The 23,274-nt window shown below is 48.9% G+C and overlaps 2 protein-coding genes across 5 annotated transcripts in view; both read right to left on the reverse strand.

The window, feature by feature from the left end:
• LOC107204069 (SLAIN motif-containing protein-like) overlaps positions 1-16,863 on the reverse strand; it is a 21,800-nt gene extending 4,937 nt beyond the window's left edge. The window contains exons 1-7 of one of the 4 annotated variants that reach the window (XM_015626861.2): positions 16,736-16,863; positions 13,337-14,028; positions 5,331-5,464; positions 3,777-3,926; positions 1,406-1,546; positions 575-880; positions 423-485 (exon numbers count right to left, since the gene is read on the reverse strand). In XM_015626861.2, the coding sequence (XP_015482347.1) occupies positions 423-485; positions 575-880; positions 1,406-1,546; positions 3,777-3,926; positions 5,331-5,464; positions 13,337-14,013 (1,471 nt within the window). In that variant the 5' untranslated portion in view covers positions 14,014-14,028; positions 16,736-16,863. The remainder of the gene's footprint in view (positions 1-422; positions 486-574; positions 881-1,405; positions 1,547-3,776; positions 3,927-5,330; positions 5,465-13,336; positions 14,029-16,735) is intronic. The other 3 variants (XM_015626863.2, XM_015626862.2, XM_015626864.2) reach the window with 3 other exon arrangements.
• Positions 16,864-17,713: 850 nt separating this feature from the next.
• Positions 17,714-23,274, reverse strand: part of ZNF185 (zinc finger protein 185 with LIM domain) — a 31,025-nt gene continuing 25,464 nt past the window's right edge. The window contains exons 28-31 of the mRNA XM_033514154.1: positions 22,160-22,234; positions 21,251-21,353; positions 20,593-20,691; positions 17,714-19,870 (exon numbers count right to left, since the gene is read on the reverse strand). Coding sequence (XP_033370045.1) covers positions 20,593-20,691; positions 21,251-21,353; positions 22,160-22,234 — 277 coding nt within the window. The 3' untranslated portion in view covers positions 17,714-19,870. The remainder of the gene's footprint in view (positions 19,871-20,592; positions 20,692-21,250; positions 21,354-22,159; positions 22,235-23,274) is intronic.

The following is a 23,274-nucleotide window of genomic DNA, read 5'->3' on the forward strand; positions in this document are numbered from 1 at the left end:
ATATAATTAAATATATTATAATTATATATAATATGTATAATTAATATAATTATATAATATGTAATATAATATATAATATATAATATAATATTATATATAATATAATTAATAGAATTAATTGAATTAATTATATTATAATTATATATAATATATAATTTATATAATGATAATATTATATTGTAATATATAATAATATAACAAATATATTATTAGGGTAATATAACAATTATATTATTTATATATTTATTATTATGAACATAATAATAAATATATAAATAATATAATATATAATAGAATAAAGTATATATAATTAAATATATATAATAAAATATATAATATAACGAACTGTTAGCATAAAAATAAACCCATCCTTTTACATCATTCATTTATTAACTAGTGAACCTTTAAAAGCCCCTTGTCACCTCCAGTCCTGTAACGGTACCACCTAGTACACAGAGCAAACCCGCTCTCCGTCCTCCCTGAAGCTGTAAAGGAGGGCACAGTAAGGCACGTTTTGCACCGAGATGTCCCCCCCGAGCTCGGCATCCGTGCGGCGGTGCCGGGGCTGCCTTACCTTCGCTGTTGGCGTACTTGAGGCGCTGCTGCCCGGGGCTGTGCAGCGCCCGGCGCGGGGCCCGCAGCCGCGCCCGGCCCAGCTCGGCTCCCGACGGGGACTGGCAGCGCGGAGAGCCCCGCGGGGACGGCGAGTAGCGCTGGGCGCTGCGCAGCGACACGGAGCACTCGCAGTCATCCTCGTCCTCCAGGCTGTAGGTGTCGAACTCCTGGTCGCTGTAGGTGCCGCGGCGCAGGGAGTGCAGCGAGGCGCTGGAGCTGCGCCGGGACACGGAGGCCGAGCTGGAGGCGCAGTCCTGCCGCAGGCCTGGGGACACGCGGGGGACACGGGCAGCGAGGCGACAGCCGGGACAAAGGGAGCCGAGTGTGCACACCGGAGGGAGGGTCAGGGTAACGCCTGTCCCCTCGAATTCCGGCAGCTGGGACAGCATCACCTGCTCAGCGCTGCTTAATTACGGCACTGCTTAATTAACGTATGCAGGGGACGCTCCCTAATCCCACCTGAGATTGTGGACACTGCCATCAAGCTCCAGCGGGTTAAGTAGGTATAGCAGTCTAATTTACAGGTATGGGAGTCTCATCTGCAGGTTAAATCTTTTAACTTTAATTAAGTTTAATTCCTTAACCCAGCAGCATTTCAAAGTTGGAAATGAATATTTCAAGCCTGCCTTCCCTTGAAAGCACCCCTGCCTGGGTGGCACCTGGGTTATCTACAGTTGCTCACCAGCCTATGCCTTTATTGAAGTTTTCCTGCTTGACAATATATAAACAACTTAAAAAAACAAAGCAAATAAAGCTCCAACACCCCTAAACAAACACACACAAAACTCACTCTCTTCCTGCAGCCGTGCCATGACCTGGACATCGGTGAGGTCCTGCAGTTTGTAGCCCATGGAGATGGAGTCATCCGAGGTGCTCAGCTCGCTGTCCACCGAGGACTGGGAGCTCAGGGCCGAGTGCATGCTCAGGTACCCTGGGGAGAGGGACACAAACCCTGTCAGACACCCACAAACCCAGCAGGAACAGCAGGGATCTCTCCCAGGAACTCAGCAGGTCCAGCTGTGAGAAGTAAGGATTTGGAAATTCCAATGCTCAGGTTTTAACCTGTGGTTCTCAGGTGCTTTTCAAACAAGGAATGTGAGGCTGACTGGCAGGAAGCAGCTTGGTCAGTGCCCATGTAAGAAATACATTTTTCACCTGAACTTCACACCTGTGTTTTCCATGTCAGCAGTTACTTCTCTCTTCCAAGCTGGCTGAAGAAATAATGTTGGGAACCTGCTGCTTTTCCCTGCCTGGCTGGGTTTGATCACAGTTTGAAAAGGCTGCTCAATTTTGCTGGGAAATGGTTTATTTTAACATCACTGTTGAGTATTCAGGAGGTGCCCTGCCTTCAAATCTTCTCAGAACATGGCAGGAAAACTACAGTGAGCTTCAGGATGCTTAAATTTAAATAACACAGTGAGAGAAGTGTGGCTGTACCTTCAAGGTGCATCTGGGTGTATGCTCCACAAATACACACTCCAAGTCAAGATATTCCACAATAAAATCCCATTTCTTTCCTCCTGGTGTCAGGAAAAGAGTGTAAGAGTTGAAATAAATCCATCCTGAGCAGGGCTTGCACCTGTAGGATGTGGTGTCGTGAACAAGCACAGGTTTCCTGCTCTAATTAACAGCACCCTCAGCACTGATTAAAAATCCAGCTGGAGACCAGCTTTCTAAAAGGCAAAACTTTGTTTAGTTTGGCTGTTGCATTTCAAACTGCAGGTCTAGTTAAAAATAGGCAAGGAGGGGGAAAAAAAGCTCCTTATTCCATCAGTGAAGCTGAGCTGGTGATTGTTTCCAAACAGAAACCACACCTGGGTTTTGTCAGAGGGGTTGGTTTGGATTTCAAGGGAAGTTATTTAAACATTTTCCATTTGAAGGGTAGGAAAGCTGTTTTTTCTTGGAAATAAAATAAGATTTGAGTCAGTCAGGTTGACAGGAAACTTTAAACTCAAGTTAGTGCTTGCACAAGGCACGGGGAAGAGGCACCTGAGGTGAACTCGAACTCTTCATGCTCTGAAAGGACAGAGCCTGTCCTGGCCTGGCCCTTTAACCTTTTTAACATTTGCAGTGTGAACCTTCCAGAAGCCAGAGACACTCTGGCTTTACTCATCAGGAGCTGTTTCTGAGTGAAAAGGTGCTCAGACACCTGGACTGCCCCCCAGTCTCCTGTGAAAAACAAGAAATTGCCTCAGAGATGTTTCCTTGCAGAGCTCAGCTGGTAAAAACCCTCAGTCCTACGTGCATCCTTTTGTTTGCAAAACGGAGATAAGTGTTAATTTCTATTTATAGCAGAGAACCAGACCTCAAGAACAAACCTGCACCTGTGAAAAAAGCCACAGGCAACACTTCTCCTTTTTTTAGAGGGGGGAAAAAAGTTCATTTACCATCTAGTTTGGAGGTAGGGACTGTTAAACATGCAAAGTAGGCTTTAGCTATTTCCACGCAGAACAAACAAATAAGGAAGAGTCCTTTGATAAGGGAGCCAAGAGGCAAAGCCTTTGTGCTGGGAACAGCAGGAGCTGCAGCAAGGATAAGAAATGGAGCTCCTGGAAGGCTCTTCCTGGCTCCTCAGGCACAGGGAGGCTCCAGGCCAAAGCATTTTGGAGCAGCTTCATTATCAGGATGGAACAAGAGCTGTGGCTGAGCTGCCTCCAAGGTAGGAATCTTCCTCCACACACAATCAAGGCTGAAGGAAAACTTCTGGTGTTTTGTTTTAGCTGCCCACTCAGGCAATTGAAGGCTTTATTCTGGAGACTTTGGCAGTTTTCTGTTCTCTGTATTAATCAATATTCCCAAAGAAACCTTCCCCAGAAAACCAAACCCATGTCACTCTGTAAAGACATCTACAGTTTACAACCTTATTCAAGAGTAATATATTTTTGCCCCAACAGCTGTTTTCTATTTTCAGCCACTTAAAATTAGTACAATTCATAAATATATATATATAGAGAGAGAAAGTAGAGAAACCCAAACCAAGAAGTAACTACAGGACATTTAGAATGCAAGGAGGCTTTCCCCCACACAAATGAAGCCTGGGTGAGGAAGGGAGCAAACAAAAAGGGGCAAACACCACGAGTGGCCATGAGAACTTTTCCCTGTGCCAATTCCTAACCCTCCTTGCATTTTAAAGAGCCCAGAGCTGCAGTGCCATGCCATACCTGAGCTGCCACAGGTTAGTAGTGCTTTGTTAGTCGATTTGAGGTGCCCAGGAGAGTTTAGTGCATTGCTACAGGAGCCTGCCTCGGAATTCAGGTTATGTGCGCTGGGAGATGCCAGGGGGCTGCAATACAGGTTTTTCCATCTACTGGCTAGAAGGAAAAAATACAAAAAAAGCCACAAAGGTTAGCAAATTAATTTGGAAACAGAGAGCAAGATCAAGAACAAGATAGAGAGGTATCAAACAGGGTTAAATTCTGCAGCAGAGGTACTTGGTGGTACCAGTGCCCAGTCCCCCACTCGTGTCCTTTAACTGGCTTTGTCCCTTCTGGAGAATTCCAAGAGTAAATCCTGACAAGTCACACATTTCACAAAGTTCCAGTGCTGGGCTTCCCAGATGATTATTTCCATCAGTTATCTGCCACTTCTACACCCCTTCATCTTAGAGAACTCACTGAACTTTGTTACATGTGTGTTGTTCTGAGTTTTTATGATGGAACCAAGACAGTATTAAACCACAGAAATGATGCCAATCCGATATAAAAACCAACTCTTTGTATTAAATTTGTTCAGCTCATACACACTCACATGTTCACAAATGAACCAAAATAAGGCAGGTGGCAAAACCAAGTGCCCCATCCTCACTGGAGGTGGAATGAGCAGCTACAACACTGAGGAAATTACTCACACCACGATCTGGAGGTACTCAAGGGGCTGCTGAACTGCCCACGGAACTCAGTTCCCCCTGCTGTGAGAAGATCAGCTAAGAAAATAATGAAGATTCACCGTATTCATGGGGTTTTTTTTATTTCTCCCACAAATATTACCAGGTCAGACTAAGTACAACTGAAGCCCGAAACATTTCAGAGAGAAGAGAGGTAAGCAAACAGATTTCATTCACATTTCGAAGCACAGATGGTTTATGAAAGCAAATGAAGTTTGTTCTCAAAGTCTATTCAGTTATCTCTAATCAGGAATGCCAAGGTTAAACCCAAGAGAAGCCTGAGATCTCAAGCAGTGCCAAACAGTGTCAGAATGAAAACTAAAACCACCCCAAAGCAGTGACCTCAGACTCCAGAGCACAGGGCTCAAACTGCTGGTTAAACTGAAATCAGAATTCTTGCATTCCCATGGAGACAAACCCAGGCACCACAAACCCTCAGACACCAGCGTGGGGACCCAGCTGGGGATGGATTCCAGCAGCTCAGGGATATCCCTGAGCTTCCAAACATTGATTTTCTCAGAAATGGCACTTTTTCAAACACAGCTTTTGTGTCTGGAGCTTCCCAAATCCAGCTGGACAGAGGAGACTGCAGCACATCTCGAGGATTTAGGGAACACCCAGCACCAGGAGCTCCTCTCCACAAAGAAGCTGCAAGAACAGTTTTCCATGCTTCTCTCCCCGCTCCCCAGCAATCACTTTTTTTTCCTCTACACCTTTCTTACATTTAAAAATGTTTAAATATTAACCAAACTTAAAAAATTCAAGAGCCTGACAACACTGAGCTGGCTTTTGCTGTTCAGAATGAGATTTGCAGAGGCTGCAGCTGCCCTACCTTGGTCCAGCCTGTTGATGAGGGTTCTGCAGGCAGCCTCAATCTCGGGGCTGGGATTGTCCAGCACCTGCCGGCACCACTTCAGAGGAGAGGCTGTTTTCTCATCCATGGATTTCCTTGGAGACACATACAGCCTTTGCAAGGATTCAAAGGAGACAGGAAGAAATGCTTGTTAATTCAAAGCATACAGCTACCAAAGTGGAATTTGCTAGAGTGTAGCCATCAGGAACCGACAGTTACCTAAATTTAAAAATTCAAGTTTAAATTGTGTATTATGACTCAGGAAGAAAGATTACTGCCACAACAGGAAAATTCAGTGGCTTCACACAGAAACCCACAGCTCTGCAAGGCAAGGTGCTGGAAATGAAGTTGTTGGAATACTCACCTGTCTCTCTCCACTCCCCTCTCCCAAAAAAAGCCCCCTCAGAGGCAGTGAGGGTGTGAGGTGCCCCTAACTCGAGCTGCAGGGTGATCTCCTTCCAGGAGTTGTCACTTTTGTTTCAAACCCTCTGGATGTTGCACCTGTTCAGCACCGCTGTGTCCTCACAGCAGCTCTGAGACACCCAAAGGTGCACTCCCAGATTCCATAAAGCCTTTCACTGGAGGATTCAGACATTCCCAGACTGGCAGAAGTCTGGCTGTGCCTTATTTCCCTGTAATGTCAGAAAAATTCTCCTCCAGCCAAAGTGTCTGCCACATCTCTGACACCTCCATTGCTCTGCATGGACACCCAGGATTAGCCTTATGGATAGACAGATTTAATCATCTTAAACTCCTGGATTATTTACAAGGGATTGGGTGTAAAGCAGCATCTCCACCAGATTTCCAAAGCAGAACATTCCTCTGAGGAGAGGTCAAAGCTGGAAGAGCCTTTGATCTAAAAGCAACTTGAGAATTTTATTTACACATCCCACATTTGTATTTTTTAAAAGCTAAAATCAGTTCCGTTTTTTTAATGTTTTTGCTGTTCAGCAACACATTCAAAACTTGTAAGAGGAAAGAAGAATCTGAACCTTGCACATCCAAACGTGAAACTGTTTTTAATTCCCACACATCACTTGGAGAACACCCTGGTGCAGAAGGCAGTGAGACCTTGACCTAGATCAGGAACCTGATGGTCTTTAGGGTCCCTCCCAGCCCAAATCCTCCTGGGATTCTGTGATTTGTGGAGAGCTGTCAGGTTCCCCCTCCCCTGAGGCTCTGCTGAGCTGCTGGCCCAGCCTTCAGCTGCTCCCTGTGCACCAGAGAAGCCCAGCAGGAGCTGTCCCATGCACACACTCACACAAGTGCTGCTTTCCCACCAGCACCTCCCTCTCCTGCTGCTCCTTCACCTCAGGAGCTGCTCACAGGTGACAAAGAACCCTCCTGGCCACCACCAAACCACCCACAGCCACACCTGAGCGTTTATGGTGCTCCCAAAACTGATGTATCCAGAGGATTCCACCCTCACCAGGCCAAAATCCAACATTTAATCATCAATTGGCCACGAGGGTGGAGTTAAGATTTCAAGGGATGTCTGCCTGGGTTGCCTCCTCCTCTCTCCCAGCTTTTGCCACTCCTGCAGCAAGGAACACTGAGCCTTTCTGCTCCAGATACTCATTCTCTCACAGCCAGCTCAGATCCAACCCAGAAAATACTGATTTCCACAACAAATCAGCAGGAATGTCAGTCATTATCCCATTCATCCCTGAAAATAGGTTTAAAATACACAGAAACACTGTGGGACTCTCACTGTGTTACTCTGGCTGTAACACCAACACCCGGCCAAGACACAACATAAACAAGAGCTGGGATATTTAAAATATTGTACAGGTCTGCCTGACCTACTGCCCTGGCTCCTGTCCTGGATCCAGGCAGGGATAACATGGAATGCAGAAAGCAGAATTTCTGCATTCAGCAGCTCTCAAAATACTGTTTGTTACCTGGAGAAAGACATTATTCCCAATTTTCTGCCTCCTGACTTCCCAGCCCTGCCTCTGGCCAGAGCCCTCTTTTTCAGGGAACAGACTCAGCCTCTTTAGTCACAACTCACACACCTTCTCCCCACCGAGCTTTACACAAATCCACATGCAAATTAAAAAAATCCAAGTTTGTTTTTGACAAAATAAATGCTGAGGAATGAATGCAAATATTCCTGACTCTCCAAAGGTACCTCTCAGGGCAGACCCCCCAGCAAATCCTGCTGCGTTTCTGCACGGATAAATGAGCATTACAAGCACTCAAATCCAATCAAACCCAAGGAAGCACAGTGCTCCCTCTCCCTGGATTTATTGTACACTTCAGACCACAAAAGGAGCAGTAAAACCATCACACAAAAAAGAGGCCAACAGCCTCCTCAGGGCAGGTCAGGCTGCTCTGCACATATTCCAGGTTGAGGCAGAGAACCCTGCCTGCTCCAGCAGTTGTTCTGCCCAGCTCCTGCCGTGCTCCTCACCCTGATTTTTCCCCCAGGACCATCCCAGATGAGGATGGCAACCCTTGTTTGCTTGGCAGAGCCATTCCCACATGGAGCAGAGCTGTGGACTCCTCTGCATCAGAGGACTCTCATTTTTTTCTGCTGACGAGTCCTTTGGCAAGAGAAGCTCTCACAATTTCCCCAAACCCAATTAAGTGAACACAGCTCAATCCTTCAGAGCACTGACAAAAAAAATATAAAAAAAAAAGGAATTCTGGTTTGATTTCACAGCACCAGGGTTCCCATTTTCCTTCTGCAGGAGCTTTGGGGAGGGCTCAGCACCCTGACTTCTCCCAAGCTGCTGGCACAGCACTAAACTAAAAGCATCAGCCCCTCAAATATGTAAATGTGATTATTTCTCTGGACATATTAAGAGACAGAAATCCCCTTTTCCTAGGCTCAGCAAAGTCCAGTGACCAGTGTCACCCACCAGAGGCTGACTTAACCCAGCCTCACATCCAGGGAGCTAAAACAGCCTCACCTTGGAAAAAGGGAAGTGTGAAAAACTAAAAACTCTTGGCTTTGTTTAAAAACACTCTGAATTTTTTTTTTCTGGTACTTTCAGCCTCTGAGGCTGTTTGATTTGCCAGCTGAATCCCAGAAGCACTGGGAAAGCAGGAGCCAGCCCAGAGTCAGAGCTGAACAAAGCCCTGCTCAGGACCAAGCCTTACCCTGCGGTTCGTTCCTCTCCCTAAATGTCTCTGAATGTTTTCCTTTTGTCAAATTGCAAATAAAAATCGTTTATTTAGATACTTACAAGGCCTCATACAAAATGCACAAAGTAAACATTTGGGCAAATATTCCCAGTTTGATGTGTTGGGGGTTTGTTGTATAAATTATTAAATACGAATGAGGTTTTCTTCAGTTTTGGAGAGGAGGAAACCCTTCAACAATGAAATATCTTTAGTTTCTGCTTACTAATGTTTGTGTTCACCCTGTAAAACAGAGTATTTGGTGACAAACATCTCTGGGAAGGACCCAGTGCCACAAGGATTTTTCTTCCATTAAGTTGTAGCCATTCACAAATAAATTTGTGATACTCTCTGCACTTTATTCTGACATAATCCAGAGCACTAAAACCTAATTTAATTTTAACCTAAACTAATTGAAACTAAATTAAAAATAATTTTTTTATTTAAAAATAAAGGAATATTCCAGAGATGCTATTTCCCTTATGGAATCAATGTCACAGAAGGATTTACAGGAGTTAATGGCAACTATTGTTGAATTTTGAAATGCCTGCTTGAAAAAAAACCAAACCCAAACCCCAAGAATGCAGGAAACACAACAACTTTTCTCAACTTGCACAATGCACTGAGAAAAAGCATCCTCACCACTGAATAACAGATCACAGCAGTTCTGAGTGTGCAAGCCTGAGAATTTTAGATCCTGCTCATGCAGAGTATTTGCAGCAGAAATCTATAAATCACGAGAGCAGAATTCAGGCTGCAGAAGGCTCTAGAAGCAGTGTCAGGAAATGAAACTGAGCGTAAAGCAAAGCCCATTTCTGAAGACACAGCCTGGCTTTATTATCCATCTTCCAAAGCACTTGGCACCAGTGTCTGCAGCAGCTCCAAAAATGGCAAACACTGATTTTCAGTCCTTTGAGTTATACACAACAGAGCAAGGAGACCTCAAGTAGCTGTAAGTGTTTAGAACAATTCAGGTTTATGAGATACACCTCCTTCAAGTGCTAAAAGGCAGCTGAACTCCTCTCCAAAGCATGGATTTCAAACAGGTAATACATTCATTTTCCTTTCCTTTCCATATCAGACTTCAGAGAGCTGATTTTCAGATTTAGTACTCTGCTTGTGCTGTGCTAATCTCAAATCTAAACACTCCTGCTGAACAGAAATCCTAACACAGACGAGACTGGGGTAGAAAGCCACTGTGAAACAATATTATTCAGGTTCTGAAATGACAGAAACATAAAAGGAAAAAATGGGAAAAATCCTGTGGAGAACACTCCACACAAAAACACTCTGCTGTTAGCCCAAAGAGAGGTCAGAGCTTTATTCCTAAGAAATTGCAAAGAGAGGAAAAAATGACACTGCAAAGACTCTTTCTCATATCTGTTTAGGGACTAATCCTGCTGAACAAAACACCAAAAATCAGTCCCCAAGTGAGAGGAGCTCTAAAGCTCAGATGAAATGAATCTCCTGACCCAGGCAGCAGCCTGTGCAGTGCTCACAGGGCACTGGGGTGCAGCTGCAGAGGGGTGCTGGGTGTCCACAGCTCCTGCAGCAGCAGCACCAGGCTGCTCCCCACCTCTCTGGCACTGCCACAGAGCGATTTCCCTCATTTTACAGAAATGTAAAGAGCAGCAGCCACAGCCTGGAGCACTTCCCAAGGCCTCTGAAGCAATCCCCCCTCCCAGGCTGAGCTCTGCACGCGATGTCACCACCAGGCAGGTTCTGCTCCTCAGCTCAGCCGCAGAGGGAGGTGCTGGGGATGCTCCCACAGAGCTGCACTGGGGTTCTGGAGCAGCTCCTGGACCCACAGATTGTCACCCAGCCTGTGGCCACCTGCAGCCAGCACAAACCAGTCAGTCAGGAAAGGTTTGGAGAAGTCACTTGTGCATTATTTAATGCAACAGTGTTAAAAACACCTCACAAAATGACCAGTCTGAGAAAACAAGACCTTGCAAATTGCTATTTCTGAGCCGTGCAGATCTTGTCAGCAGCACCCTGTCGAAAGGAGAGATCACAGGGGAACTACAACCCAGCCTGTGAAGGGTTTAAATGAATTATACAGACACAGCCTGTAAGTAAAGCTCTCCCCCAGGTCAGAGGCACAAGGTGCTGCACTGGTAGAACTCCTGGATTTGTGCAGCATCATATCCTCTCCTGGTGGAACATCTCCAGAATTTCTCTCCCTGTCTCCGGTGACACAAGCAGCAATGATTTCCTCCAGTACACTGAATTAAAAGTCTTAAACATGAATACAGGAGAAGGTCACTGGTCACAGAGCTAAGGCTGAAAACTCACATTCCCAGAAACTCCCACACTGTCATCTCTGAGAGCAAACCACGCTCCTGCTCCCTGCAAACACCAGTTCAATGGCACCCCACTTGCTGTGCTGAGCACGGATTCAGGCAGGAGACAGCTCTGAGGTGAAGACAGCATGACCCAGTTTCAGTTGAGAGACTTTTGGGAATGAGAGCAGCAACTCAGGGATTCACCTGAGTGCCAGGGATTCCTTCTTCTCCTCACCCCATGGAAAAACCCCAGACTGACAAACACTGGGGAACACAAGCAGTGTAATGCCATCAGCAGCTGGTCTGTTCCCTGGGTAAGGGGGAATTTGGATAAAAGCCTTCCCAAAACAGCTGCCCTGTGCTGGAGTCCAAGGTGAGCATCACTAAGCTCCTCAGTGCCCAGTTCCATGGGATTGGTGTCCAGGATATTTACAATTTTGAGCAGCTATTTGAGAAAGGGAGCGGAGGGAGCAGTCAGAGGCCAGGCAGCCCAGGGCAGAGTTACAGCAGCTGGGAGTGGGCACTGCCTCGGGTTTCACACAGCTCAGTCACTGCAAACACAGCTCCAAAACACCACTCACAGCTGCTGGACCAGGGGAGCTGCACAGAAACTTCTGTGAGTTCCAGCTCAATGAAGAGGGGAATTCCAAAATACAGCAGGGATTGAGACTCCACCTGCACCTGCAGAGAACAGCAAGAAACCCTCTGACCACTCCATCCTTCTTCCAGGGAAGAAGGATGCACAATATTTTAGAAAGGATTGCAAATACACAATGCACTCAGCTATTCCCTTTGGATTTGCTCACTCCAGGCAGCCCTCAATTCCCCCCATCAGCAAAACCACCTTGTTAGAGCTGATCCTAAACTCACAGAGAATTAAGGGGCGTTTGTTGGGTTTCTTTGTTTGTTTTAAGAAAATCCTCCCTCCCCTCCAAGCAGTTTTCTGGTTCTTGCTGGGGGAAAGCACAAACACACGTGGGATGTGTTTATGGAGACGGTTTGGGATATTTGGCAATAAGCAGAGGCACTATTGATTGCACACAGGATTCACTCCCCGCTTTCAAAACAAGAAGCCACCACTAAAAGCAGCTTCTTGTTTCAGCAGGTTTGTTTGACAAGAGGAAACGGGAACAGATGGAAGTGATGCAGCACAATCAAAGATGATTTATGGGAACAGCACTTGCACAAGGGCTCAGGATCACCACCCTTACCCAGCTCCTCCTCAGGGAGCACAGGTTACCCTGTTCCAAACAAATCTAGCAAGGAAACAGAGGAAACAAACCCACAAGGATCCTGCAAGGTGCAGACTGAAGGGTACCTGGGAAAGAAATGTGTTACCAGCCACCAGCTGAAGGGAAGGTCAAAGAACTGAACTCCCAGGCACAGAATTTCTCCTGATTCCACTGGGCAGCATCCCCTGCCTGGGTGGATCTCAGCCTCTGAGACTCAACAGAATTTGAAGACTCTCCCCTGTCACAGGCTCTATAAATGTGAATATAAACCTGGCTGCTTTCATTAACCCAGAAATAATAAAGCCAGTCTTCCATATGCAATTTGTTAAATACATTCCCTTATTTATTTATAAGAAATCTGCTCAAAATGCTGGTTAGGAGTATTGAAAAGTTCCAGTGATCAAGTTAGAAGCAGTATTTGGATTTTAAAAGTGCACTTGCAAAGAAGAAAATATCGTGTTTTAAATATAACCTCAAATTCAGGCTGGAGCTGATGCCATGACCTCATTGAGCTCCACTCCATTAAGAAAAACTTAACCTTCCCTTCTAACAGCTAATGAATGTTTGGAGCTGAAGGTTTGGTTTGTGCTCAGCAGCCCTGTCCTGGCTGCCAGATTAATCTGGCTACACAAATTTGAAACCCAATTTGCAGAGCCCTGAGGCTTTTCCTCCCAGGTCTTACAAATTAACAACTCCGGGTAAAATCCCAAGTCCCAGCTATTGCAGGAGCTGGAATCAGACTCTAGCTTTACATTTCTCTTGCCCTTCCAAGGGCTGTTAATCTGCTGATTTACAAAACAAGCTCCAAACAAGGCTGCTGGTGGAGGGGAGAGTCCCAGAGAGTCGGGTCAGTTAAGGATTACATCATTGATCTGGTTCAGTTCATGTCTCTGAACAAAAGAGGTGCTTAACTGGAAAGGAACAGCCTTCAGGAGCTGGGAATGGCTTGTCTCCTCAGGTCCTAGCAAAAGCCACAAATTCCAGATGGTCTAGGCATTCTTATTGGCAAAATTCTTATTTTAAATATGGTATTTGACAGTTGTGTACAAGGTTTAAAAGCTCCATTATTCATTCATCTGCATGTGCTATATATAACTAAACTTAGAGGGAAAGGAAGCTGCAGCAGTGGCTGGAAGGAAGGGGGGAAAAACAGCACCTACAGGTAAACTTATTTTTTAAAAAATAATGGTCTGGCACAATGGACATAAAAATAAGAACAGTCATTAATGAGAACTGCATTCTTGCTGCTAAAAATCCAAGTCCTGTACAGAAATCAGTTTGTAGCTTTAAATGAATTGCTCACTTAACCACAGCAGTCCCTCCCAGGGCTGGGGATACCTACCAGCAATCCTCCTCCTCGGGGCAATTTTCCAGTTCTAACACTTTGACTTCATCCAGATCCGCCTGACTCGGAAGCCCCTCTAGATCTGTGCCCTTTTCACCAGGGATCTGTTCATGGATTGCGGCGGGGGCGCGGATCCCTGCCATGAGCAGGCTGCCCAGGAGCTCGGAGCTGGCACTCGTATCCCCAGGTGAGGGACACCGGCCATTGCTGCAGCTCTGCTCCCCGTGGGGAGACACCTCCTCGGGGACACTCTTGCAGCTGTATTGCACCGAGGGGGCATCCAGGGCTCTTTTGAAGTTGTTCTCTCCTTCCTCCTGCCTCATTTTGCTCAGCTGGCTGTGCAGATCCGCCATCAGCTGCAACTCCTGCTGCTCCGCCAGGGCCTTGATGCTGCTGTTGATCTCCATCCCGTTGAGGCCGGGCTCGTGGTTGTCCACCCCGGCACGGATGTCCCCAGGCACGTTTGTCCCCAGCAGGGTCCTGCTGCTCCTGCTCCTGGCGTGCTGATTGTCCAGCTCCAGCCTCCTGACCAGCTCCCGCAGCTTCCGCACCTCCGGCCCCACGTCCTCGGGGGGCTCCGGGCCCATGGCCGAGTGCTCGGGGGCGTCTCTGCCCAGGGCCGGCTCCAGAGCGGGGTCCTGCTGGATCAGCGGCGCGTTCCCGGGAACCACCATCCTCCAGGGCTCCCACTGCAAACACACACAAAGGTTTTTAGGCAAATGGAGTTAGACACGGGAAATTCTGGCTTTTATAAGCATCAGCTAATCAAGTTAGAAGCAGTATTTGGATTTTAAAAGTGCACTTGCAAAGAGGAAAATATCGTGTTTTAAATATAACCTCAAATTCAGGCTGGAGCTGATGCCATGACCTCACTGAGCTCCACTCCATTAAGAAAAACTTAACCTTCCCTTCTAACAGCTAATGAATGTTTGGAGCTGAAGGTTTGGTTTGTGCTCAGCAGCTGCAGTGGAAGGTGTCTGAATTTCATCCAAATCCAAAAAGAACGACTTAAATTAGGGTTGAACGTTGCAAAGCCCCAAAAATTCCTTGTTTTCTGAGCTGCAAGGATGTGCACCTGTTCTGCTGTCAATGACTTTAGTAAAAGGAAGCTGATTTAATCCCCCACAATAGTTTAGTTTCCATCTGTTTACCAACAAAACACTTGAGAAAAGCACTGATGGAGCAAAGTCAGGAAACATCATTAACAAGGTGCTGACGTCAGACAACAACAGCGTCAAGAAAATGGTGAAAACATCCTTTGTTCATTACCAGGTTTATCCTGGAAAAGCAGAAAAAAACTTGGAAAAATTTCTGTATCACCTTATATCAAAGTAACAACAGGAACTGCAGTTACTGTGCTGTGTGAAAATAATAACATGATTAAAATCATGTTTTTATTGGTGTATTATCCTGTTACACGTGAAAAGCGAGGGATGCAAACAGCAAAAAAAAAAAAAATCAAAAAATATATCCCAACTTAAGATTACATATTCCACTAGGTCAAAAAAACCATGAAGTGCATTTCACACTAGTTTTACAACATGAGCAAACACTGCTTTTTCCCTCCAATTGATTTACGTGAGTTTTCAGTTTCATTGGGCACATTCATTTCCAAGCTGACTCTTCACAGAAAACCCCTAATACTGAAAATCCCTTAATTAACAGTCCCAGGAGCAGTAAAATAGGTTAAAAGTCAGAAATCCTCTCTGTTTTGTAAAAGGAGGGCAAACAGACTGACAGAAGAGGGAGTGAGTCAACACAGCCAATTCAAAGTTTAAAAATTGATGCACTTGTTACAACTGCGATCAAACCCTGGCTTTTTGTGGCTGTGGATGTTCTTCCCCCTCCCTTTGCTGCCTGAAAATGTCATCAGTTTTTAAGTGCCAGTGGGCAAAGGAAACCACAAAAACTCAGTGTCACACAAAGCAAGGTTACAAACAGACACCCCCATAGGTACCTCAGCATCTCACTGTTATTTAGGGTTGTCACAGCAATAGCTGGGCACGTTTCTTTAAAATTACATTTTGTTTTGCTGGGGTTTTGTTACCTGATTTTTTTATTATTATTATTATTATTTTGGTCCTTTATCTGCAAGATGTAAATTTTTCAAAACTTCCACTTGAGTTAATAAAAAATACAAACAGCCCTTAGGAAGAGCTGTGAGCGAACAGAGAGCACTTTCCATGTTCCAAACTTGTGCCTGTGAGCAGCACTGCTCAAAGTGTTCTGCCTTGGGGAAAAGAAAATTTCCTGTGGAGTTACCAAGCAATCCCAGTCCCACAAATGTGCCAGGTTCAAAAAGCTCCTTGCATGGATTCCCACTCCTACAAACCCACACGGTGTGATTTCCAAAGGGATCTCCGAGGAAAGGGAGTGTGATTTCCAGAGATATCCCAAAGCTCAGCAACTCTGAGGATGCACCAGAGGGGACTTCTAGGAGTTCCACTGTCCACAAGGAGAGGAATTAAGGGTCACCCCAAAAATCGGTTCCCTTCCAAGGGTGAAGAGCTGGGAAAAACCTCACGTGAGCAAAAAACACACCTTGAGGAAGAAGAGCAGCTGAAAAACCATCACTCTTTCCCCAAAACCACTGAGCCTAAAAACCACCCCCCCAAAAAAAAAACCCCAGCAAAGACATGCGGGGGAAGAGAGACAAACCTGCGAAAGTTAATTTCATTGTGTAACGGGGGGGTGGGAAGGAAAGAGATAAAACACGTTTAGAAGGAGGCAAAAAGGCGGCAGCCGTGAGCGGGTCGGAGACAATAATTCGGAGTTTGCCGAGCAGACATCCGGGTGTCTCACCGAGGGTAACGGTCCCCTCAGGCCGGGGTCTGCCGGGGCCACGGGGGCCCGGAGAGCCGGGGGGCTGCGAGGGCTCCCACCGCTGGAGGGGCTGGCGAGGGTGGGGAAAGGGGCTGGCAAGGGGCTGCGATGGGGCTGGGGGGTCTTAGGGGTGATAATGGCCATGGGGCTGGTGGGGTTGCAGGCTCTGGAGGAGGCTCTGAGAACCGCGGGGAGGCTTTGAGGGGGCTGTGTGGGGGATCTGATGGCCCGGGGTGGGGCGGTTCTGTGGGGCAGTGATGGACATCGGGCTGTGAGAGCTACAGGGGAAGCTGCGGGGGCTCTGATGGCCATGAGCGCTGCGAGAGGGCTCTGAGAGGCCGGGGGGCTGTGGTGGCCGGGGGATCTGAGCAGCTCCGAGAGCCGTGAGGGTGAGGCAAAGGACGGGCTGAAGGTCTGTGGAGCGCTGCGAGCGGGCTCCGATGGCCGTGATGGGGGCGAGCGCTGTGCGGCACCGGCGGACGCGACCCCCGCGGGGGGCACGGGCGCGGCCGGTCCGCACCGAGCGCGGCAGAGCCGAGCGCGGCGGGCACCCCCTTCCCCATCGGACGGTACCTGGATGGATGGATGGACAGACGGCCGCACAGGCGGATGGAGGTCGGTCGGTGCCGGTGCCGGTGCCGCCTTTCTCCGGCGGCTCAGCCCGGCCCGCGAACGGCGGGAGGCGCCGCCCCCGCCCCTGTGTGGGGAACGGGGGATGGGGGCGCTGCGCCTGCGCGGGGCCGCCTCAGGCGGCGGCGGGCGGGGAGGGAGCGCGGTCAACCCCGGTGAGGGGAAAAGGGGCGAGTGAGGGGAAAAGGGGCGAGTGAGGGGAAAAGGGGCGAGTGAAGGGAAAAGGGGCGAGTGAAGGGAAAAGGGGCGAGTGAAGGGAAAAGGGGCGAGTGAAGGGAAAAAGGGCGAGTGAAGAGAAAAGGGGCGAGTGAAGGGAAAAGGGGCGAGTGAGGGGAAAAGGGGCGAGTGAGGGGAAAAGGGGCGAGTGAGGGGAAAAGGAAGCGAGGTGGAATAGCGGTGAGAAGGGGGGAAAGGGGATGGATGAAAGGGAGTGATGGTGGGAAGGAGGCCAGTGAGGGGGTCTGGACGTGAGGGAGGAGAGGGATGGATGAGGAAAATGGGGATCAGTGAGGGGAAAAGGGGGGAATTGGTGGGAAAAGGTTTAAAAGGGGAGTGGGGGAAAGGTGAATGGGGAAAAGGGAGAGGGGAAAGGGGGTAAGTGATGGCGGAAAGGGGGTAAGAGGGTGAAGGGAGAGTTAAGAGGGATGGAACGGGTCAGGGAGGAAAGAGGGAATTAGAGGGAAATTGAGCAGCTGGGGGAGGAAAGGGGTGAGAGGAGGAAAAAGGGGATTAATGAGGGGAAAATGAAGGAGTGATGATGGGAAGGAGGTCAGTGAGGAGGAAAAGGGATGAATGAGGGGAGTAGGGATCAATGAGGGGGAAAGGGAGGAGTGGCAGAAAAAGGTTTTAAAGGGGCAAAAAGTAAATGGGGAAAAGGGGGAAGGGGTGAGTGAGGGGGAGGAAAGGGAAGGAGGGAGAAAGGTGAGGAAGGAAAAGGGGAAAAGGGCTGAGTAGGGAAGGGGTCTCTCCCTGTGTGTTTGAGATCCAGAAAAACGCACAAAGTACAGCTTAGCTGGGATCTCCCAAAGCTTCGGTGAGTGTAACATCTCTTCAGGACAGCTTTATCAGGCAACAATAAAACCAGCGCCATTCTTTGGCATCCTCCTCCCAAATGTGCGTGTTGGACACACACACAGCCTCTGGCACCTCCTGATAAGAAGTGTTGGATGTTTGGCAGTCACCAAGGCCACGTGCTCTGAACAGAATCTCATTTTTGTACCGCTTGGCCTGAACACCACGTCCAGCACTGGCACTGCCCACGGTCTGTCCTGGTGTCACCAGGGCTACTGTTAATTTTGTCACTCTGCTGGAAATTTTCAGGTGCTCTGGGAAGGTTTGGTCTGTGCAGAAGATGGGATTTCCAAAAGCAGAGTTCCCTGTGCCAGGATGGGTTTGCCTCCACTTCTGCTCAGTCACCACCAGCACATTTCATACCTTTTATATCTTTATTTATTTACTTGATTTCATGTGAAATAACCTGGTCAAGATTTGTCCCCACAAGCAGCAGGAGCCCAAGAGAAAGATCTTTTTTTTTGTGAAGGAAAATGCATGACCTCATCCATCACGTAGGAAAAATCTGTGTGCAGGTGACCCTTCTCCACAAATACCAGGAACATTCACCTCTTTGAATAATTCATTTGTTTTTTATTCATGGAGGGTAGGTCAGCAATTCTTCAAAGCTCAGGCCAATACAATTTATAAAGCATAACATTTTTATAATAGCTGCAGGTTCCTTTTGGGGGATACAGGTCTTTAAGGGGGAAAACCCCCTCCTGTCAGGGAGTTGTGCAGAGCCAGAAGGTCACCCCTGAGCCTCCTTTTCCCCAGGCTGAGCCCCTTTCCCAGCTCCTTCAGCTGCTCTCAAACACAAAAACATCACAGGGGGGGATCAGGGTTCCTTTTTCCCTAGGTAATCACAGGATTTTGGGAGAAGCTTGGTTTTCATCAATTCTTGGCTGTGAAGATGGGGATGCCCTGGTTGCCCAGAGAAGCTGTGGCTGCCCCTGCATCCCTGGAAGTGTCCAAGGCCAGGCTGGACGGAGCTTGGAGCAACCTGGGATAGGGGAAGCTGTCCCTGCCCATGAACTTCAGAACAGATGAACCTTAACTCCTCCCAACCCAAAATCATTCTGGCATTCTGTGGCTCCTAATGCTTCCCATCATAAGTCTGGACTCTTGGAGGACACCTGACTTCCAGGTCTCAGTATTCAGCATTCCCAACCTCTCAGCTCTGAGTTAAAACGACACAATTCTGATTTTACTGGGCACAGCAGCCGCTGGAAGTTCAGCGTTAGTGAGGATTTGGGCTGTGAATAGTTTACAGCATTGAGAGGTGAGAAATTGGGATTTCAGCTGAGCAGAGCTCTTTGTCAGGAGAGGGAACTGAGATGGCAGTGCTCTGGCACCAGACACCTGCCCCAGAGCCCGAGTTTAACACCGGGGGAAGGACACGTTATCCCCCCAAACAGGCAGCAGCCACAAGTGGTGCTGCAGCATCCTCAGGGAAGAAGCAGGAAGGGGAATTAAAGCTGACACACAATTAGAGTTTGCAAGTCCTCCTGGAATCCTGGGGAAAGCAAATGGAAATCAGGCAGAAGCTATTTCTAGGCTGAATTTAGGGCTGAAAGAAGCAGAAATAGGCTTTCGCTAAGGACTAAATCCAAACCCTCCTAAGAATCCAAATTTAGTGTTTAAGGCTCCCAGTGCCTGTGTGCCAGCCTGGCTGCACAAGGGAAAGAAATACAGATATCATCAGGAGAGACTGGCGGCGATTAGCCGGGGTGAAGCTGAGGAGCTGTGCCCCACTCCCAGCTCCGGGAATACCGGGAATCTTCCTGCAGCCGACGGCAGGCTGAGGGGCTTGGGAAATGTTATCTCTGAGGAGGAGCCTGCCTTATCTCGTTCCCATCACACTGGTGCAGGTGACAGCATCAGCCAGCAGGTGCTGAACTCATCCACGGCCAGGGGGCGGCGAGAGGGAAAAGGACGGCAGGGAAGCGGGAGCAGGAATGAATTCTGCAGTCTCGGCAGGCAGGAGCGGCGGTGATCCCAGGAGAGCATTCCCAGCCCCGCCGGGCCCTGCAAGCACACAAAGAGCGGCTGATCCCACCGGGAGTGCGGCAGAGCCGGCAGCGTGCGGGGATGGGCTCTGCACCGGGCACATCCCAGCGGCAGGAACGGGGAGCAGCGAGGCCGGAGCCTCCTTCCCTCCTTCCCTCCTCCTCCTCCTCCTCCTCCTCCTCCTCCTCGGGAGCACTCGAGGTCTCCCAGCCCCAGCACTGCCACGGCACCTCCCGCTCCTTCCAGATAATCAGACGAAGCCAAACCGTGTCTGTTCTGGAAGGCACAACTCTACTCTCTTCCCAAAGGTTTTCAGCTCAAAGGATCTTTGGGTAAAGGTGTAGCTGCTGCCGTGTCCCTGTCAGGGGAATGTCACAGCTCCGAACGCCGTCCCTGCACGGGGTCAGCCCAGGACACGGCGAGGAACCTTCAGCTGCCTTCCCAGAGGACTCTCCACCTCTGAGGGACATTTCTGTCATCACTCAAGCCTGTCACCCGCGGGAAGCCACCACAGCCTGTTTGTCACCGAGGTTCTGGTTCCAACCACCGCCCCCAGGACAGAGCGAGTGAGTTTCCAGTAACGCTGCAACAAGGTCACTGCTTCCCAGCCAGCAGCCCAGGAAGATCCCTGCCTGCTCACCCTGGAAATGTGGGGGTTAAATGCCCTTCACAGTCAACTCTGAGCTCTCACCCAGCCATCCCCCTGGGAATGGCTTTGGAAAGGGGCTCTGGAAACCCACCTAGAAGAGCTTCTCGTAGCACTTGTCACAGTGGACAATGTCCCGGTGGATGAATATTTTATCCAGGAGCTCTCCCATCGCTTTGTGGCAAATTCCACACTGCCAAAGGGAAAACAAGGAGGTTGGGCAATGACCAAAACCCCACGCAGGAACAGCACAAGGGAGGGGACAGAGGTCTCTGCATCATTTTATTAAGGGGTGAGGATGCAACCTTAGAGGCTGCACTTTCCTACAACAGCCAAATGTCCCTGCAGGCCTCTTCCTCCCACACTCCCCATCCCTCCTCCTCCCACCCTGCCCACATCCCCGCACACTTTCCTTGGAAACCCTGCAGGGTTTGAGGATTCAGCCACCTCCACTAGAGCACAAAGACCACAAAGCAGCAAGTCTGCCCCAAGGACAGTGAGGACTGTTCTGGACATGAGGCTGTTCTGAGGGTGCTGCCAATAACAAAGAATTCTCCTTCTTCTAACATTTATTCAAGGACCTGAAAAACCTTCTGGGAACCCCTGTGGCTGCCTGACTCTTTTTGTCCCAGTGTGAGGTAAGGATTTGGCACACCCCACCTATATCCCTCTGAAAGCCTGGGGATGGAATTTGCAGGAAGATCCCTGCTCCCAGCCCCACCATTCCCAGCAGCACAGGCACTGGGGCTCACCCTGAAGCAGTACTCGTGGCAGTGGATGTTCAGGTGCTCGATGATGATCTTGGGGCAGTCTCGGATCTCCCGGCTGCAGTAACTGCACAGGGGCTCACTGGACCTGGGAAGAACAGGGCACTGGGTTCCTCTGTGATGCTCTGCTTCCAGTCCCAGCCCTGCTGCCAGGGCTTTATCCCAGCCATCAGCACTGCTGTCCATGAGCAGCCTGCTCCCACACGTGGGACTGTGTGAGTGACAGAGCAGGGGACTTGTGCTGTCCCAGAGACCACAGCAGTGGGGCAGGACAGATCTCAGAATCCTACAATTGTGGAATCATGGAATGGTTTGGGTTGGAAGGGTCTGTAAAGCTCATCCAGTCCCACCCTCTGCCACGACAGGGACACCTCCCACTGTCCCAGGAGCTCCCAGCCCCAATGTCCAGCCTGGCCTTGGACATTCCAGGGATCCAGGGACAGCCCCAGCTGCTCTGGGCACCTGTGCCAGGGCCTGCCCACCCTGCCAGGAACAATTCCTGCCCAAAATCCCATCCATCCCTGCCCTCAGTTGGTGAGAAAACATTCCCTTTTGTCCTGTCACTCCAGGCCCTTGGAAATAATCCCTTTCCATTCTGCTTGCGGGCTCCCTTCAGGCACTGGACAGCCACAAATAGGTTACCACAAAGCTTCTCAGCTCCAGGCTGAACAATCCCAATTCTCTCAGCCTTTCCTCACAGGAGAGGTGCTCCATCCCTCTCATCACCTTGGTGGCCTGCTCTGGACTCTGACTTGGAGCCCACCTGGCTGTATTTCCATTTATTGTGCTGTTGTTCCACCAAACACACCCCAGTGTCCTCAAACAGCAAACCCTTAAAATGATTTCTGATTGGGAATTGGATGAACCACACAAGACAGCCCCGCCCTGTCCTACCTGTGCAGGGGAGCACTGGACAGGTAACTGTGGTGGCTGTAGCTGCTTCTCTCCAGGTCACTCAAATCCACAAGGCTGTGGAACAAAGGAGGGAAATATCAGCTCTTGGCAGTGCTTTGTGGGAAGAGAACCTCGGGTGGAATCATTATCCCATGATTTGGAATATCCTGGCTACCTGTTCCTTGGGGAGAAGGTCCTCAAAGTGCCTTCCCAGGACACAAAGAGGAACCTCTCAGTACCCCCAGAGGGGACTCTCCAGGCAAAACTCAGGCCTCACCAAATGTTTACATAATAAAAATAAAAACAATAAATAAATAAAAATAATATAAATAAACAATCAATGTTTATATTTGGCCCCTACAAATAGCATTGCTCACTGCTGCAGCTCCAAATCCTGCACTGTTACGCAGGGAGAGGCACAGAGCACATCCTTGGTCTCATCCCTCATCCAGCTGAGCGTTCCCTCTCTGCCTGAGGTTCCTGGATATTTGTTTATCTTTGGCTGCTGGCAGCGGCTTTGCTGAGCTCTGGGACAGGCTGGAGATTTACAGAGAGTCATCAGCTCCTGCAGGGATGTCAGCCCAGCGCTGAGGGAGGAAACTGCCTGCAGGGAGCACCAAACTGGTGTGAACTGGTGCCACATCACCGTGAGGATGATGTGCATGGGGCTCTTGTCACACTGGGGCCAGTCTGGAGCAGCTTCACCAGAGCAGAACACAAAGGACTGAAGATTTAAGCTTGAAAATGGTGGAATTTCATTTTTTAACCTCATACAATGAAGTTTTTCCAGTGAGAGCCCTCAGCCTCCACATTCTCCTGTCACACTCCAATCATTTGGTTACAGGTGTCTCCCAGTGCCAGACCTGCAGCGTGGTGCTCCCATCCACCCCAGAGACACCAAGCCACTCCAGGAGGAGCTTCCCTGTCCCCTGCGAGCAGTGGGACAGTTCTGCTGCCACCAGCACAGTGGAGGAGAGCACAGAGCCCTCCCAACACCCGCCCGGGCCCCGTCAGCTCCAGCTGCTCCAGCCTGCCGGGTGAGCACCTCTCCCTGTGCCGGGCTGACACGGCGGGGACACGGGAGGGGACACGGGAGGGGACACGGGAGGGGACAC

The sequence above is a fragment of the Parus major genome, chromosome 4A, assembly GCF_001522545.3.
Source record: "Parus major isolate Abel chromosome 4A, Parus_major1.1, whole genome shotgun sequence".
In the NCBI taxonomy this organism is placed as follows: Eukaryota; Metazoa; Chordata; class Aves; order Passeriformes; family Paridae; genus Parus; species Parus major.